A 17,352-nucleotide genomic window follows, 5' to 3' on the forward strand; every position below is an offset into this window, starting at 1 on the left:
CTCTGCCGGTGTGCAGTGATCCTGGGAGTTCCCTGGCCCCAGGCTCGCCCCTGCTCGGCTCCCTGAGTCTGCCCCCCTGCAGGAGCTGGAGGCAGAGAGCTGCAGCTGCACGAGGTCATGGCCAGACCCCACGGGGCCCTTTCTCCCTCTCTAGCTCCCCTTGCTGCTATGCAGTCCCCGCCCCTTCCCACACCAGCCTCTGAGACCCCCCCAACACTTGGTTCTTGGGCCTCCTGAGGGCCCAAGGTACTCAGGGTCTCTCCTCTCCTCACATAGGGAGCCACCGGATTCCCCGGAGCTGCTGGCCGCGTTGGACCACCCGGCTCTAATGTAAGTGTCACTCCTGGCTAGGTCCCGCCTTACTCCTGGTGTGCGAGGCACAGGCAGGGGCTGAAGAGTCTGGTCCGGTCTCCTGAACCCCTTTGGGCCCATTCCTGCTCCTGGGAGGAGTGATTAATTGACCATGGGGACCTGCTCTCCTTGTAGACAGCTAGGAGCAGGGGTCTTGGTGACCATAGGCTTCTGGCTCGGGGGCAGGATGGGCTGGTACAATTGCTTTCATCATGGACACACATTTCTTGAGCACGCTGCGTGTACCTGGCCCTGTGCTTTATAAGAAAGTCCACGACTTGCCCTTGGGGAGTTTGCAGTAGAGGGAGGAGGGATGCTGAGAAGTCACCCAGCTCAACACCGCCAAGCACAAAGGAAGCAAGTACAGAGGCTTAGGGGTCAGAGGAGCAAGGCTGGAGATGTTCCTTGAGGATCAGTGGTAGGAGTGAGGCCAAAAGGAAGGAGGCAGGAGGGATTCCAAGCAGATCAGAAAAAGGAAAGTGTGCTGGGATTTTCGTGCAAGAAAGCTGCATCTTTGAGAGCCTAACCTTTAGGAGTCCTTGGGGCTGGAGAAGCCAGGCTGGCTGCCCAGAGCTCACATGGGAGAGAAGATGGAAGAGGCAGACTGGGGTCAGGGGTCAAGCTGCCCTTACTGTGAAGGAGGCCCCTAGAAGGGCGCTCGCTGTCCCTGGGGCCACACTGGCTCTGGCAGCCTGGATGGATGGGGAAGGATGTGATGACTTCTCATTACCTGCATTTGCTCCTTCTAGGGCAACCCTGGGCCCCCCGGTCCCCCTGGTCCTTCTGGAAAAGATGGTCCCAAAGGTGCTCGAGGAGACAGCGGTCCCCCTGGCCGAGCTGGTGACCCTGGCCTCCAAGGTCCTGCTGGACCCCCTGGCGAGAAGGGAGAGCCTGGAGATGATGGTCCCTCTGTAAGTCCTGCCCCAGGCTTGTGAGTGCACAGAGCCTGGAGTTGGGGGAGCAGGGCTGTGGGGCTGCCAGGGTGGGAAGCACCTTGGAGAGAAGTGCCCTGCCGGGCAGGAGGAGCGCTGACTCTGACCCCAGCAGTGCACAGCCGGTTGCTGTGTGGATGGGGGCGGCTCCGTGTCAGTTCTCAAGTTCTTTCCCCCTACCTCTCCTCTCTCAGGGTCCCGATGGTCCTCCAGGTCCTCAGGGTCTGGCAGGTCAGAGGGGCATCGTTGGCCTGCCTGGGCAGCGTGGTGAGCGAGGATTCCCTGGCCTGCCTGGCCCATCGGTGAGTGGGGACGCCCCTTCCTCCAGGACAGCTGGGCCCAGCCTGGCTCAGTGCTGGCTCTTCATCCGGTGCTGTTGGTGGTGGCCTACTCACCCCCTGAGCCTGCTACCCGCCCCACATCCTCAGAACTGACCCCTGGTCAGCCCTCTCCCCAGAAAGGCTCAGAGGGGCCTCGGAGCACACACTTACTCTCCTTGTCACTGTCTCCCAGGGTGAGCCTGGCAAGCAAGGAGCTCCTGGTGCATCTGGAGACCGAGGTCCCCCTGGCCCTGTGGGTCCTCCTGGCCTGACTGGTCCTGCTGGTGAACCTGGACGTGAGGTGAGCAGTGGGACCCACTGTGGGGTGGCTGTTCCTGGGGAGAGGGGAGCCCTGGAGAAGGAGGTGACAGGATGGGCCAAGTCTAAGCCTCTGGGTATGAAGGGAAGGTCATGATAGGGGAGAGAAGGGCACACGGGAGGGAGGCTGGAACCATCTTGGTGAGAAGGCTTTGGCTCCAAAGCTTCAACTGGCCAGAGGGAACAAACCTGAGCTCCCGAGGGGAGGATGGGGTGCAGAGGGGGTTTGGTGGGCAGCTCTGATGGCATCTGTTTCCCTTTGCCCAGGGAAGCCCTGGCGCTGATGGCCCCCCTGGCAGAGATGGTGCGGCTGGAGTCAAGGTGAGTATCTGGGGCTCTACAGGTGGTGGGGCAGGCAGGACATTCCATCCGCCTAACAGGCTGGCCTGGGGTGGTGAGTCAGGGCCCAAGTCGTATCTCAGTCTGGAAGGACCTTCTCTCCTTGCCTCTTCTGGAACACTCCTCTCTGAGCCTAAGACCTCTCTCCTAACAGGGTGATCGTGGTGAGGCTGGCCCCGTGGGTGCTCCCGGAACCCCTGGACCCCCTGGCTCTCCTGGCCCCGCCGGCCCAACTGGCAAGCAGGGAGACCGAGGAGAAGCTGTGAGTATCTTCACGTCAGTAAAAGCTGGAGGTGGAGGGTGAGCAGGGAGCTCTTCCACCACCCCCCTTCCCCCGACCAGGCCCTGGAGGCGTCCCTGGGTCCAGGCGTCTCTGGCCATGGGTGCAGCAGCCTCAGTGCCCAGGCTGGGGGCAGATGCAGAGAGGCCGTCCCTGCCCTGACTGTGCTCTGACGCTTCTCCCACTCTCCTCACAGGGTGCACAAGGCCCCATGGGACCCGCAGGACCGGCTGGAGCCCGAGGAATGCCAGTGAGTATCTCAGCATCCTGTGCTGGGTCCCCAGCAGGCAGGTTGGGGGCTGCAGGGACCCCGGGGCTCCTGTCTTGGGTGAGGCCAGCAGAGGGCTCTTGCTCCAGCCCGAGCTGACCCAACCTGTGTCTGTGTGTCTTGTTCCCAGGGCCCTCAAGGCCCCCGAGGTGACAAAGGAGAAGCTGGAGAGGCTGGCGAGAGGGGACTGAAGGGACACCGTGGCTTCACCGGTCTGCAGGGTCTGCCAGGCCCCCCTGTAAGTGCTGCTGCCTGTGCTTGGCTCCCCAAGGCCTCCCACTGCGCAGAGCCCACCTGAGCTTCCCATGCCCCTAAAATGACTTGGGACCATCCTAAGAAATGTCCAGGACTTCCTCAGGGTCGGAGGGAGGAGCGAGTGGAAGGGACGTGGGGGTGGGACAGGCGTCTGCTCCCCCAACTCCCAGTATCTACACATATTCAAGAAGGCCTCCCAGCCTGGAAGATGGGGCCCTATCTGTGCTGAACTCTGACCTCCGCCTCTTCCTTCTGTACAGGGTCCTTCTGGAGACCAAGGTGCTTCTGGTCCTGCTGGTCCTTCTGGCCCTAGAGTAAGTGAGATGGAGTGAGCCCTTCCTCCGGGGTGGGCCCAGGCCGCTGGCCAGGTGTTTGATGAGGAGGGAAATGTTGCTGCTTCTGGGGAAGCCTTGGGCTCAGCGGCCCTCACTCAGCAGTGGAGGTGGGACTGACTTAGTGAGACCACGGCCAGAAAAGTACCTGAGATCTCAGGACGAACACGAGCAGCTCTTGGCTGTCAGACAGACGTGCAGGAACAGGATTTTACAAAGAGGAGCTTAGGAGGGTAGGCGAGCCGTGAAGCCATGCTGCTGGCTCTTGGCCACACAGACCAGCGTGGGGTTCTACGGCTGAGAAGTGGGAAGAACTGGGAACGGGGCGGCGAGTGCTACCAGGATGGCCACCTAACCAGCCCCGGCTCCTCCCGGACCTGCCCTTTGTTGATGGCTCTTTCCTCACCACTTCTCTCTCTCTGCCTGCAGGGTCCTCCTGGCCCTGTCGGTCCCTCTGGCAAAGATGGTGCTAATGGAATCCCTGGCCCCATCGGACCTCCTGGTCCCCGTGGACGTTCAGGCGAAACCGGCCCCGCTGTAAGTGTCCTGACTCCTTCCTGCTGCCTGGGGTGTCCCCAGCACTGGGAGGCTGGCGCTCTCTGGTGCTGTAAGGGCTTGTTTCGGGGCATCAGCCTGCAGCTAATGTGATGGCATCTCTTTTATCCTGGGATCTCCCTGGAGGTTCAGAGAGTCCATAAGAAACAGAAGAGAGGGGCTGATGAAAGAACGAGGAGTGTACTATGGTTTTCTTGGTCTTGACCTGTGGTGCACCCCCACCCCTCAATGGCACTGGGAAGAAGATACTCTATACATTCTAGCAGGTGGGGATGGACACAGGAGGGGTGTCTCTAATTCCTGGCTGATTTCTCTGTTTCCTGCCACAGGGTCCTCCTGGAAATCCTGGCCCCCCTGGCCCCCCAGGTCCCCCCGGCCCCGGCATCGACATGTCCGCTTTTGCTGGCCTAGGCCAGAGAGAGAAGGGCCCTGACCCCCTGCAGTACATGCGGGCCGACGAGGCAGCCGGCAACCTGAGACAGCATGACGCCGAGGTGGACGCCACACTCAAGTCCCTCAACAACCAGATTGAGAGCCTCCGCAGCCCCGAGGGCTCCCGCAAGAACCCCGCTCGCACCTGCCGGGACCTGAAACTCTGCCACCCTGAATGGAAGAGCGGTGAGCCTGGAGGGCAGGACACCTGGCCCAGGGAGTGGGAAGGCAGCCCACTGGGCACGGCCCCCTCATGCTGAGGGAGCAGATGCCTCTTAGCACAGGGCAGAGCCAGGCCTGGAAGGTTCTGGAATGTGGTGCTTCCCCGTTTCACAGCAGAGAGACTGCAGCCCTGGCCTCGTCCTGCCATGGCTACATGGTGGAAGTGACTTCAGGGTAGAGCTCCAGCCACTGGGCAGCCCTGCCCTTTTGCTTGCACCCCTGTTTAGCCCTGGACATTCCCATCCAGGTCCTCCTACCCTAGATCCCTCCCTCTGCCCTCCCTTTGGCCGCATGTGGCCCTCACACCCTGCTCTTCTTCCCCTGGTGTCCCCGAGGGCCTTTACTGCCTCTCCCAGGCAGGCCTGGCCCTCTCAGGAGCAGGTGTCTGTGCCCGTCTGAGCCCCGATGGGGTGTTGCCTCCCCCCCCGGCAGGAGACTACTGGATCGACCCCAACCAGGGCTGCACCTTGGACGCCATGAAGGTTTTCTGCAACATGGAGACTGGTGAGACCTGCGTCTACCCCAACCCAGCCAGCGTTCCCAAGAAGAACTGGTGGAGCAGCAAGAGCAAGGACAGAAAGCACATCTGGTTCGGAGAAACCATCAACGGCGGCTTCCACGTGAGTCCCTGCTCGCTCCAGGCCAGAGACGGCGCCTCAGAATCTCCCTCTGCTCTCTCCCTGCAAGTTGAGAGCTCGTTGCCCACATTCTCACCAGTTTTCTTTGGGGCTTTAAGAAGAAGGAAAGAGGAGGAATAGTATTTTTTTTCCAATTTAGGGGTGGAGGGAGAGGTCCTTGGAGGGCTTGCTTCACTCCCTAGAAGCAAAAAGTGCTTGCTCCCAGTGACCTGCTGCCCCAGCCCCACTGCACTTTGGTTGGTGGCCCTTGTGGCCCCTGTCCCCGGCCTCATGGCACTGCTCTCTGCCCTGCAGTTCAGCTATGGAGATGACAACCTGGCCCCCAACACTGCCAACGTCCAGATGACCTTCCTACGCCTGCTGTCCACCGAGGGCTCCCAGAACATCACCTACCACTGCAAGAACAGCATCGCCTACCTGGACGAAGCAGCCGGCAACCTCAAGAAGGCCCTGCTCATCCAGGGCTCCAACGACGTGGAGATCCGGGCTGAGGGCAACAGCAGGTTCACGTACACTGTCCTGAAGGATGGCTGCACGGTGAGTCAGGCCGGCTGGGCCGCCAGAGAGATCAGCTTCCTGGGACCCGGGGCTCAGGCTGGAGCAGGCAGAGGGTTGGTCCACAGCAGGTGTCGTCGTCCTAAAGGGGTGTGAGTGTGAGGGGCTATGTGGGGATGGCACACAGAGCGACAGGTGAGGGCGAGGTGTGTGTCCTTCTGTCTCCTCCACTCTACAGTGACTCCTGTAGGAACATCACTCCATGCGTGTGGGTCTGCCCACCCGCCCTGGGCCCGCTGCTGTCTGGGGGGAGTAGGGAAGAAGCAGGGCAGGGCGGAGGAGGCCCTGCTGCTGGGGACTGGAATCGAGGTAGAGGTCAACTCCAAAAGAAGTCGAGGGGGCCCTCAGGGGTGTTCTGCACTGGGATGCTCAGTTTTGGGGTCCTGGGCAGCTGGCACTGGATTGCAAGGCACCCACTGACTCTCCTCTTCTTTTCCCCTAGAAACACACCGGTAAGTGGGGCCAGACTCTGATCGAGTACCGGTCACAGAAGACCTCGCGCCTCCCCATCATTGACATTGCACCCATGGACATAGGAGGGCCTGAGCAGGAATTTGGTGTGGACATAGGGCCTGTCTGCTTCTTGTAAAAACCTGAACCCAGAAACAACACAATCCATTGCGAATCCAAAGGACCCAAGTACTTTCCAATCCCAGTCACTCTAGGACTCTGCACTGAATGGCTGACCTGACCTGATGTCCATTCATCTCACCCTCTCACAGTTTGGACTTTTCTCCCCTCTCTAAGAGACCTGAACTGGGCAGACTGCAAAAATAAAATCTCGGTGTTCTATTTATTTATTGTCTTCCTGTAAGACCTTTGGGTCAAGGCAGAGACAGGAAACTAACTGGTGTGAGTCAAACGCCCCCTGAGTGACTGCCCCCCAGCCCAGGCAAGAGGACCCCTTCAGGTGCCGGGCGCAGGAACTGTGTGTCCTACACAATGGTGCTATTCTGTGTCAAACACCTCTGTATTTTTTAAGACGTCAATTGATATTAAAAACAAAAAAAATTATTGGAAAGTACCTATTGGCTTGTCCTTTGTTCTTTATTTTCCTTTCTGTGGGTTCTGTGGGCACGACCAAACCGCCATCCTCAGGCCTTCCTCTCTTGACTGAAGCCACACTGCCTGGATGAGCAACCTCACATAAACACAAACTGGCCTCTTTTTGTAAACCTTGGCATGGCGTGGAACCCAGGGGTGAACTAGGTTCACCTAAAGATCAAGGTTTGGGAAGGGAGGGGCCAAAGTGGAGTGGCCTTATTCCCGAGAGCAAACCCAGACACAAAGCTCCGATGGGGATGCGTGGGCTGCATCCTGCTACCTGGGGGGATCGGAGTTGCTCCGAGAGAGGACGGGGTGCACGGTGCAGCCGGGGGGGGGGGGCAGGGGAGCACGTCCACAGGGGCCGGGATCAGTGCACACAATCAGACAAGCTTGGTGACCCATTTATCTGGGCCTTTCTCTAAGACTTCAGTTCAGGGAGAAGAGTTAGCGTAAACACTTACCCCAGTCCTTATTCCTTTTTCCTGCCTCCCCTCCCTCTGGCCCCCCTTCCTCACTTCCTGGGCTGGCACTTAAAGCTTCCACGGGAAGTCTTCTCAACACCAGGCTTATGAATGGACAGTCTCCCACCTCTTGCTTTGCAATGTTTCGTGTGACAAAAATAAGGAAGCAGTTGCCTTTTCCCTAGAAGGGGCTAGTTCACAACAAACTAAAAGAATAAAATGCAAACGTGATTAAGAACACATCTTTAGCACAGCTATCTCATAATTCAAAATAAACGACCCTTCCATATACCAAGAGAGCTAATGAGGGCACCGGGGGAGGTACACAGGGGCTTATGAACACTTCCTCAGACCACAGGTGGAGCTGAAGAGTTGAGTTTGGTTCCAACCTGCCAGCCACACTGAGGGAGCCCAGCCTGCCCCCCACCCCGTACACTTCTCGGCCCACAGTGGCATCAGAGCGACTTACTCAAAGGCAGCTCAGCAGATGGCGACCATCAGCTCACACCTTGGTAAGAGGAGTCCCACTTGCACTAGGATATCAAGCTGATCCTTCACAGCCCACTCGTTTCCCGCGTTCCCAGTAAAACCTAGAAATACCAGCAGCTGCTGCGTAGGTAACTGATGGGTGAACCAGAAGGTGGAGCTCGGGGGACGAGAACAGCGGGACAAAAGCCCTGCATGTGCGGTCAGACCACAAAGCTCCGCCCCGGGCGGCAGTGCTGCCCCTCCGCACCGCTGCTGCCCCTTGTCCCGACCTGGCCCAGAGGCTCGTGACTGACTGCTGTGATCCCTGACGCCCCGGGAAAGGCAGAGTAACCTCTCAGATAACATTCTGACCCACCTGGCTTACTAATTATAGGCCTCAGTCCAGTTACTTTTCCTCTCATGAGCTGCCTGGTCTCTACGAGAGCATCCGGTCTCCAAGGGCTTTAGCTTGGAGTCAGTTTGCTGGGTCTGAGCTCCAGCAAAGACTTACTCAAGTCCCTGGATCCCGGGTAAATCGCAGAACAACTTCTGAAATAGTTGCCCCTTCTAAACAAGAGAAGAAACACAGAATGAATCTTTGAAGAGTACATAAGGGGATGAAGACTTTTACTTACAAAGGCAGAGTAAGGAATATTTTGCCCAGAGAAGTACTTGGGACCTCTGAGATTTCTGTAGAGCTTTTACAAATAGGCTGATTCTTTTAATAATTTGTTTCACATTTGGGGCTAAAATCCTTGGAAGGGCAGTTGAGTCAGACCTCAGGGATCCTGCTTTTGGGGTAGATAAATTGTGGCCTGTATAGGGCCTGGTAAGTATCAAAGGCTTGTGATGGAGTTTGAAACTTCTAGCTATGACTCTGGACAAAATGCATAGAAAATGCAATCCTTAGCATATAGCAGGTGCTCAGTAGACACTTCTGGAATGAGTGAATGAACAAGAGAAGGTAAGTACATTGAGAATAAGAGTTCACAAAGGGGAGGGAAATAGCTCAGTGACAGAGCATATGCTTAGAATGCATGAGGTCCTGCCTTCAATCCTCAGTACCCCTATTTAAAAAAAGTATCCTGTTCTAACCTCTTTGGCAAGTGGTGTTGGGAAAGCTGGACAGCTGCATGTAAATCAATGAAGTCAGAACATTCACTCACACCACACACAAAAATAAAATAACTCAAAATAGCTTAAAGACTTAAACGTAAGACACTATAAACCTCCTAGAAGAAAACATAGGCAAAACATTCTCTGACATAAATCTTAGCAATGTTCTCCTAGGGCAGTCTACCCAGGCAATAGAAACAAAAGCAAAAATAAACAAATGGGACCTAATTCAACTTATAAGCTTTTGCACAGCAAAGAAAACTATAAATGAAACAAGAAGACAACCTATAGAATGGGAGAAAATATTTGCAAATGATGCAACTGACAAAAGCTTAATTTCCAGAATATACAAAAAGCTCACACAGCTCAATTACAAAAACAAACAAACAAACAAGCCAATCAAAAAATGGGCAGAAAACCTAAACAAACATTTCTCCACTGAAGACATCCAAATGGCCAACAGGCACATGAAAAAAACGCTTGATATTGCTAATTATCAGAGAAATGCAAATCAAAACTATGATGAGGTATTACCTCACACAAGTCAGAATGGCCATCATTTAAAAGTCCACAAACGGGGAATGTAATTTGGTGCAGCCATTATGGAAAACAGTATGGAGACTCCTCAAAATACTAAAAACAGACTTACTATATGATCCAGCAATCCCACTCCTGGGCATATATCCAGAGGGAACTCTAATTCGAAAAGATACACACACCCCAATGTTCATAGCAGCACTATTTACAACAGCTAAGACATGGAAGCAACCTAAATGTCCATGAACAGATGACTGGATAAAGAAGCTGTGGTGTATTTAAACAATGGGATTCTACTCAGTGATAAAAAAAGAATAAAATAAAGGCATTTGCAGCAACATGGATGGACCTGGAGATTGTCATTCTAAGTAAAGTAAGCCAGAAAGAGAAAGAAAAATACCATATGATATTACTTATATGTGGAATCTATAAAAAAAATGACACAAATGAACTTATTTACAAAACAGAAACAGACTCACAAACATGGAAGACAAACATGGTTACTGGAGGAAGAGGGGGTGGAGGAACAAACTGGGAGTTCAGGATTTGCAGATACTACTAACTACTATATTTAAAATAGATGAACAACAGGGTCCTAGTGTATAGCCCAGAGAACTATATTCAATATCTTGTAACAGCCTATAAGGAAAAAGAATATGGGGGGGAGGGTATATAGGTCAAGGGATAGAGTGCATGCTTAGCATACACAGGGTCCTGGGTTCAATCCCCAGTACCTCCCCTAAAATAAATAAATAAGTAAACCTAATTGTCTTCCCCCCCAAAAGATTAAAATAAATAAGTAAATAAATAATAAAATAAATTTTTAAAAGAAAAAGAATATGAAAAGGAATATATATCTATGTATAACTCACTATGAAATGAACACAACATCGTAAACCAACTATACTTCAATTAAAAAGTACACTAAAAAAAAAGAGGTCACAGCAGAGGCCAACTCAGAAGCTACAGAGAAAAGATATCTCCAATGAAGCTTCATCTCCAAGAAATGCGTTCTTCCCATATCTCAATCCACTAGAAACATGATGGTGATGGCAATGGTATCTGAGCCAACCACTTCCCCTTTCTATTTTGGTGTTGCTGAGAGCAAACTCTATGCATCTGTTCAAGAATTGACAGCATGCTACAACTTCGCAGAGCATCCCAAAGTGCAGCATGGGATGCTGAGAATATAAACAGGCATGAGGGTTCATAGCATCATGAGATCAGACTTACTGCTGTATGTTAAAAAAGTGTAACAGCTCTCATTTGAATATCATAGCTGGATTTAAAGGTAACATTGAGAAGCAAGAAATGCTGCTGAGGTACACGGTCACAAAAAGTATTCAAAACCTTAGTACTAATATGAGTAGCTTTTTCAAAACCACACGAAAAACATGCTACAGGCTGTTTGGAAAATGGTTAAACTAAATAAAGAGTACAGCAATGTGAACACCTTCATGTGTTTAGGGCAGTGTTCTCAGAAATGATGCACATTTGCTTCCATCATTCATACACAGAACAGTCATCACCACCGTGTACAGACCATTAAAGGAGCCAGGTTAACACGGAAACTCATGTTTCAACCCTCCGCTTCTGGGTTACTCAGTCATGGTCAGAATCAGCCAAGTAGTCAAGAAATTAAGCCTTCGTTTGAAGATTCAGAGGGCAAAAACCATTAAATAAATATTGAAAGTCAAGCTATGGGAATGGGGACAAAAATGAATGTAGAGCCCTGCCAGCAGCTGTTGCCCTGTTGGCACCAGCGCCGGGAAAGGAGCTGGAGCCCACCTCAGCACGGCTCTGAAACCTGACTATTCAAGCTTCCACCGAGACTCCCTGCCATCGTGGGGCTGCAGCCTGCTCTTTGGTAGCTGGAAGGGTGGACACAGCTCAAGAAAGTTTCACCTTCACACCAGGTTCTCGTAATCAGCAAGTCATTCCTCCGCAGGGAAGCAGCTTCTCACTCCCTAGACACCGCCGCACTACCTCTCCCAACCTCCAGGGGGCACTAAGTGCTCTGTCCTAGAACCACAAGAGGACAGTCTGTCACCACCAGAGGCAGACGGAGAAAAGTGCGGCTGCTTTCCCTGACAGGAGCTCCCAGGACCGTACAGTAGGGCTTGTCCCCTTCCCTTCCCATCCTGTGCTGACCCACTCCGCAGGCAACCATTCCCCCAGAGGTACCGACTAAGACGTCCAGGCAATCAGAGGAGACTCAGATGAATCAAAAGCAGGGTTTATTTTTCTACCAAATCCCCCAATCCATGTTCCAGCCAATGGATGAAGGGTAAATCAAGCCCCACATGGACTCTTGGTAAAAACAATTGTAATTTTCTACAGGAAAAAAAAGTTTTTTTTTTTTGATAAAGTTCCTAGGCATTTGGGAGCAGATGAAAAAATTTCCCACATGGAACGGTCTGTGCTTCCTTATGTATTCCAGTGTTCCCGCCCTGCCGCCTCTTCTGTGACGAGGCCCTGACAACAGTCCTGCAGATGCACTGACAGCCCTATCTCCATGTCACTCTATTGTCTGATAACCTAGATCCATGGTATGATTTCGATTTATAATGCCCCAAGAACAGCTGAAAAGATCTGAATTAAAAGTCTTCAAACCTTCTTTGAGTGCCTACTACGTGCTGGGCATAGGCGAGGCACTAGGCAGTTATCTGGCTGGTTCTGAGAAATGTAAATGGTGTTACAGAGAGGCGTTTTCCTCCACGTGGCAGGAAGATGTTTGCTGGGGACTGAAAACCAATTTCCCCTCTACTTCTACCACCTGGGGTAGGTATGGAGCTCAAGCCCTGGGAACAGCTGATGCCATGGAAGAACCAAGGGCAGTTTCTAAACAGCTGTGGAATTTGCCCCACAGTCCACATAGTGATGTGTCTCCAAGGAGCTCTGGGTCATGTGGCCAATGTAGGAAATCTTCACTGAAGTTCTAGGGGAAAGAAAACCAAGAATTATTTCTGTTTTGGAGATAAAATAAGTAAGAAAAATTGCCCAAATAATTTACTGCAAGCTCAGACAACAATGGCCACTGGTCTCAGATACATATCATCGTGGTTACACAACCAGGAGGCGAGAGGATCTTTCCACATCACCAGCGACGCTGTGGCCTGAGCTGACCTTCTAAATATGTGGTTCTCATAGGGATGATTCTACCCCACAGGAGACTTCCGGCAACGTCTGGAGACATTTGGGGTTGTTACAACTGTGCGGGGGAGGAGGTGGCGTTACTGGCATCTGCTGCATAGAGGCCAGGGATGCTGCTCAACAGACAGTACGCAGGACAGCCCCTCACACCAAACACTGTCTGGCCCAAAATGGCAAAAGTGCTGAGGCTAAGAAACCCTGCTCTAAACCCTCATATTTCAAATGTCTGCAGCAGACCCTTGTCACCTGCAAAATTTTAAGTCATGGTTCTAGAAATAACCCTACAGGTCCATGACATGTAGTAATTTGTGTGGCTAGAGAGTAAGTCTGGCCAAACGCCCAGTGCTCACACCTTGAGAAAGCTTTTCTTTACTAGTCTCATCAGGATTCTAACGGGATCACACAACTTGACCACATTTCATGGAGAAAATTCCATGCCTAACTGTTCACAGTGATCCCTGATAGGGACTTGGACACTGCCTCTAGAGGACACCAAGGGTCTGCCGTATCTGTGCCTGGGAGGTATCGCCTGTCCCCTCTCTGGTTTGTGGGTCCCCAGGCTCTCCTGAGCAGAGGAGGCCAGCTCACGCAGCCTGACAGGCCAGAATCCAACACAAAGGCCCCGGGCACAGGGAGAGGAGGAACGTACCGCATGAAGACCACTATGTTGTGCACCCGGATATCAGGTAACGTGCAGAAGAAGCTGCCAAACAGCAAATATGGAAATGGTCAGTTTGGTTTAAAAATTAAAAATAAAAAAAAAAAAAAAAGGAGAATCAGAGTGCTGAGTTACACCCCCAAACTGACGAGCAGTCAGTCCTGTGTGGGCACCTCCCCTGCCCCACACCCGCCCTCCTGACCTGAATGCTGCCATGGCTCACTGGTCTGCATCCCCACAAGTGGTCCTTCACCTCCCCGACATCATGATCTTTTGCTTTTTTCATGCCCATCACAAAATGCTGGAGCTTGAAAATGTTTCGAGTGGCCTTACGTTCTCTTTTAGAGATTCCAGCACTGCACTCACAGATCAAACACCACACCCTCCAGAGAAACCTCAAGATAGCCAAAGCGAGGGAACCCATAGGCCAAAGGCTGGAAACTAAGGCAGCATCAGCCCCAATCAATCGAGCTCAACCCTGAATCCCAGTAAAGAGCACGCAAAGAGAGAATGCTGTCCTTACTACACATAGGAAAACGGTCCTCCCATCTCAGCCTTCACGGTAAAATTCACCTGAAAATAAGACGCCAGAGTCAGTCTGTGGCTCAGCAGCCTTGACACAGAACAGTACTATTATTAGCAACCCAGGGACCAGGGGGCATTCCTCCATCACATACAAAATATTTCCCCAAGACTGTCGTTAATCCAGACTATGAGCCTCCAACTCATCTTCCAACTTCTTCCCTTTTGGAGCCCAAAGGACCCCAGACTATCACACCACCTCTTCTTCATTGTGAGAAAACTGCTTTCTCTTACAAATTATTTTGTTCTCGTAACACTTAAATGCTCGTTGATTCTTTTTCCTCTAATTTTTCATAACTACAGAGCCTATCAGGGCTTCCTCATCAATCAGTTTCCACAAGTGGAAGTGAGGAGACGAAAAGGAAAGTAATGCGGGGATGGCATTCCACAGCCCCTATTCTCCTCTCAGGCCCCAGGGGCAGGGACCTAAAAGAACCACATACCAGATGCTCACTCCGAGGCGGAATGAGGGAGACGTTGGTTGTCACGTATGACCCAACCACTGTGTTCATGTACTGGACCTGGCTGGACAGGCTGGTCACGGCCACAGAGTAGAAGTTGGAGTTCCTGATTTTCAGGGTGGCCTGCATCAGGGCAAGTGAGGAAATAAGTGTAAGTGTCCTGGGTCCAAGACCTGCAGGTGCACAACCGAGGAAGGGAGGCCCTACCCTTACCGTGATGGCGAGGATGACAAGGGAGTCCTGCTCATTAAATGTGACTTTCACCACTTTGATGCCGTCATCATCCACAAGGACTGAATGTGGAAACAGGAAGAAAACCACCAAACCAGATGCCAGGAGACAGAGCAGGACAGACAGAAGGACATACTGCTTACTGCAAATGACAAAGCACACGACCCACCCAGGCCATGAGTCAGGTATCAAGGTCCAATCAGTCAAGATTTAGTGTAAAATCTGGAATGAGGAGGGAGGGACAAGAAAGTGCAAAGAGCAAGGAACCACAAACCAGGCAAGGATAAGTGGAGCAGGGGAAGCCTTTTAAACCCATCTGAATGTTGTTCGCAATCTGGGAAGAGAAGCTGAAGAGAGGAGCTGTGTGGACAGAAACATTTCTTCACCCCCCCGGGACACTCTCTTCTCCAACTCCTCCCAGTGCAGTTCCTTCATCTGGCCCTCAGAACATTTCTACCTTCGTGTTTCCTTCCCCAGATTGTGATGGGGGCAGCGATATCTTGCTTGAGCAAACAGTATTAAAGGAAATGGGAAGTTTACAAGAACAGATAGTTTTCAAAAAGTTACATATAAAAAGGGACTAGGGACAGCGGTAGACACTAGCAGGAGAGAGGCAGGTGACTTACGTTCTCTGAGGACGCAATCTCTGGTCACTGTGTGGGATCAAAGCCACCAACTCATTTACTTGCTCTAGAAAAGAACCAAACAATTATTTTGGTAAAATAAATTCCACGTGTTGCAGTACCTTCCTTCACCTACACCGCCGCCTGCCCCAACATATCGCTTGTCTGCAATTAGACGTTTCTAAGATACTAGGTTCACATTTTGGGTGGAATGAACAAGAAACAGTGAATCTGTAGAGAGTGCTACAAGTTACACAACACTTATCAGTGCTGCCAGGATAGTGACACGAAACCTGAGAAATCTCGGATCTTGTTCCAGCTTTACTGTACGGCCTTGGGGAATTCATTACCTCTCGGGGCCACTGTGTCCTCATCTGCAATATGAATGCTTTAATTTAGATGGTTTCTAGGGTTCTTATCAGCTCTAAACCTCTGTGACTCTCCATCTAAACAGTCTGGACTTTCTGAGAGCCAATTTAGTGATAGATGATTCTGCACCCAATCCAGGCTCCACTCCTGTGCGTGCTTTTCTCTCCCCACTTGATTTATTTTTCAGACCTTAAGTTGTTAATGATTTACTATCTGTTTCTTTGAACAGAAGCTTCCAGGATGGTGTCTGCTCTCCCCCACAACACCCATGATAGGTCTTATGAGTGAGAGCAATAAGGAAACGTGCCTGTCAACAATCTCACAATGTAGAGCAAATTACATGTCCCCAACCAAGGAAACAACCAACAGAAGAGTGGAAGTGAAGAAAAACAAGGGCTTCAAATTTAAGGAAACTCAGAGAAGTTGTGGAACCTGCCCAGGTTTACTAAGTCAGCTGAGCTGGCTCCTGCTCGGGGCACGGTCTATAACTAGGTATTGCTGTCTGAGGAAAGCCCTGTGGGTTCCTTGGGATTCTCAGTGGGGAATCATCCTTCCCATGACCACTAAATACTCTCACCTGTTGGAATGTAACCTGTCCCTTGGCAAGTGAGACAAGTGATGCTATCTCGCCCGGTGAATTCCACATATGGGAACTGAGCAATGGCTTCTTCCTGCTCCCATTCAGCCAGCAAATCCTCCCTGTCATCTTTCTTTTGCTTGCAGGAAGTGGGACGAGCAGAGGCGGAATGCTGAGACCCCATGGCCGGGACGTACCACTTGTGTCATGTCCTAGGATGGAAAGAGGCAAGAGAGTGCATGTTAGTGGCCATTCATCTTTCTATGAGTAAAGTGAAAACAAAAATGACCTAACTGGCGTCCCAAGTGTGATCCCGAACACCTGCGTAATTTCTGCCCAGCCCTTCATTTTGTAGCAGTGCTGCCTACTCCGCTCCGACACACACCGCCGCTTTCGCCAACCGCCAAGCGGGGCCGGCTCCTCACCGCCCCGAGATGTGCGGCACCCCAGCAGCCATGTGGTCCAGCCTCACCCCCTCCTGTCCGCTATCTGCAAACTCAGCGCCCTCCTCAAGAAAACCTTCCTGGACAAACAACAGGCACCAAATTAATAACAGGCTTCAGAGATTCCCCATCCCCCTCCACCTTCAGCCCCAGGAGGCGGGCTCCGGCCACACCCCTTGGCAAAAAGCAAGCTCCGAGCCCACCAGAGTCGCCCAAGGGGGAGCCAATGCCGAGGACCCCGGACCTGCAAGGCACGAACTCCGGGCCGCACCTCCCCGCCACCCGCCCGCTTCAGCTGGTTTACCTGCCTCTTGGTTCCTGCGAGCTGCCCGCATTCGTTGCGCATGCGCCGAATGGCAAGCAGGCAGGGGGGGACGCCGGCGTGAGCGCGCGCGTGCGTTCTTCGCGGCCCAGCTGATGGAGCCGGTAGAGGGCGGCAGAGAGCCGGGGAGAGCAGCCCCTCTCTCGGCTTGAGGCGGGTGGACACCTGCTGCTTTGCGGTCTCCCAGAAAAGGTGGCAAAGGGTCGAGTCAAGTTTCCAGAGGAAGGGGGAGGCGGGAAGCGAGGCCAAAACCATCTTCAACTATTCTTTGAGCACAGGGGCTGTGTAGACGCTGAGGGTACAAAGATGCTCAGCATGCACGCAAGGAGTTAGAGGACGCTTATTAAAGGGCGGGTTTCTTTGTGGGGACTGCCTGGTTGAGCTTTACCGGCAGCAGAAGGAAGTGAGGGCAGACATTAAGCAGGTGAAGTTACTAGAGATGATGATGGGGGAGAGGAGAGTCTGAACTGGGTGCATGGGGGCCCTGCCCGGCGAGGGAGAGTGAGG

General features: G+C 52.4%; 2 protein-coding genes across 7 annotated transcripts in view; one reads left to right on the top strand and one right to left on the bottom strand.

Annotated features, from left to right (window-relative positions):
• COL2A1 (collagen type II alpha 1 chain) overlaps positions 1 to 6,821 on the top strand; it is a 31,183-nt gene extending 24,362 nt beyond the window's left edge. For both annotated transcript variants that reach the window (XM_010964201.3, XM_010964202.3), the window contains 14 exons: positions 277 to 330; positions 1,101 to 1,262; positions 1,478 to 1,585; positions 1,797 to 1,904; positions 2,189 to 2,242; positions 2,415 to 2,522; positions 2,737 to 2,790; positions 2,939 to 3,046; positions 3,324 to 3,377; positions 3,825 to 3,932; positions 4,280 to 4,568; positions 5,037 to 5,224; positions 5,537 to 5,779; positions 6,240 to 6,821. In XM_010964201.3, coding sequence (XP_010962503.2) covers positions 277 to 330; positions 1,101 to 1,262; positions 1,478 to 1,585; positions 1,797 to 1,904; positions 2,189 to 2,242; positions 2,415 to 2,522; positions 2,737 to 2,790; positions 2,939 to 3,046; positions 3,324 to 3,377; positions 3,825 to 3,932; positions 4,280 to 4,568; positions 5,037 to 5,224; positions 5,537 to 5,779; positions 6,240 to 6,386 — 1,785 coding nt within the window. In that variant the 3' untranslated portion in view covers positions 6,387 to 6,821. The remainder of the gene's footprint in view (positions 1 to 276; positions 331 to 1,100; positions 1,263 to 1,477; positions 1,586 to 1,796; positions 1,905 to 2,188; positions 2,243 to 2,414; positions 2,523 to 2,736; positions 2,791 to 2,938; positions 3,047 to 3,323; positions 3,378 to 3,824; positions 3,933 to 4,279; positions 4,569 to 5,036; positions 5,225 to 5,536; positions 5,780 to 6,239) is intronic.
• A 4,825-nt stretch (positions 6,822 to 11,646) lies between these two features.
• TMEM106C (transmembrane protein 106C) lies at positions 11,647 to 16,950 on the bottom strand. Of its 5 annotated transcripts, none has more exons than XM_045523609.2 (8): positions 16,828 to 16,950; positions 16,081 to 16,292; positions 15,138 to 15,201; positions 14,494 to 14,653; positions 14,263 to 14,403; positions 13,761 to 13,810; positions 13,229 to 13,282; positions 11,647 to 12,364 (listed from the first exon to the last, which is right to left on the bottom strand). In XM_045523609.2, exons 2-8 carry the CDS (start codon positions 16,262 to 16,264, stop codon positions 12,268 to 12,270), a joined length of 750 nt encoding a protein of 249 aa, XP_045379565.1. In that variant the 5' UTR covers positions 16,265 to 16,292; positions 16,828 to 16,950; the 3' UTR covers positions 11,647 to 12,267. The 5 variants fall into 5 exon arrangements, with proteins under 5 accessions (XP_045379565.1, XP_010962501.1, XP_010962499.1 ...); XM_010964199.3 differs by having other exon boundaries at positions 16,832 to 16,889; XM_010964197.2 differs by having other exon boundaries at positions 16,768 to 16,828.
• Positions 16,951 to 17,352: the final 402 nt, after the last annotated feature.

The sequence above is a fragment of the Camelus bactrianus genome, chromosome 12 (assembly GCF_048773025.1).
Source record: "Camelus bactrianus isolate YW-2024 breed Bactrian camel chromosome 12, ASM4877302v1, whole genome shotgun sequence".
Classification (NCBI taxonomy): domain Eukaryota; kingdom Metazoa; phylum Chordata; class Mammalia; order Artiodactyla; family Camelidae; genus Camelus; species Camelus bactrianus.

Bases quoted from the DNA above. Each gene is read 5' to 3' on its own strand.
- TMEM106C (XM_045523609.2), bottom strand. From the start codon at position 16,264: ATGGGGTCTCAGCATTCCGCCTCTGCTCGTCCCACTTCCTGCAAGCAA. The intron at 15,202-16,080 runs GTGAGAGTATTT...GTTCTTTTCTAG, and splicing joins GACAGGTTACATTCCAACAG to AGCAAGTAAATGAGTTGGTG. The intron at 14,654-15,137 runs GTAAGTCACCTG...TGTCATTTGCAG, and splicing joins AGATTGCGTCCTCAGAGAAC to TAAGCAGTATGTCCTTCTGT.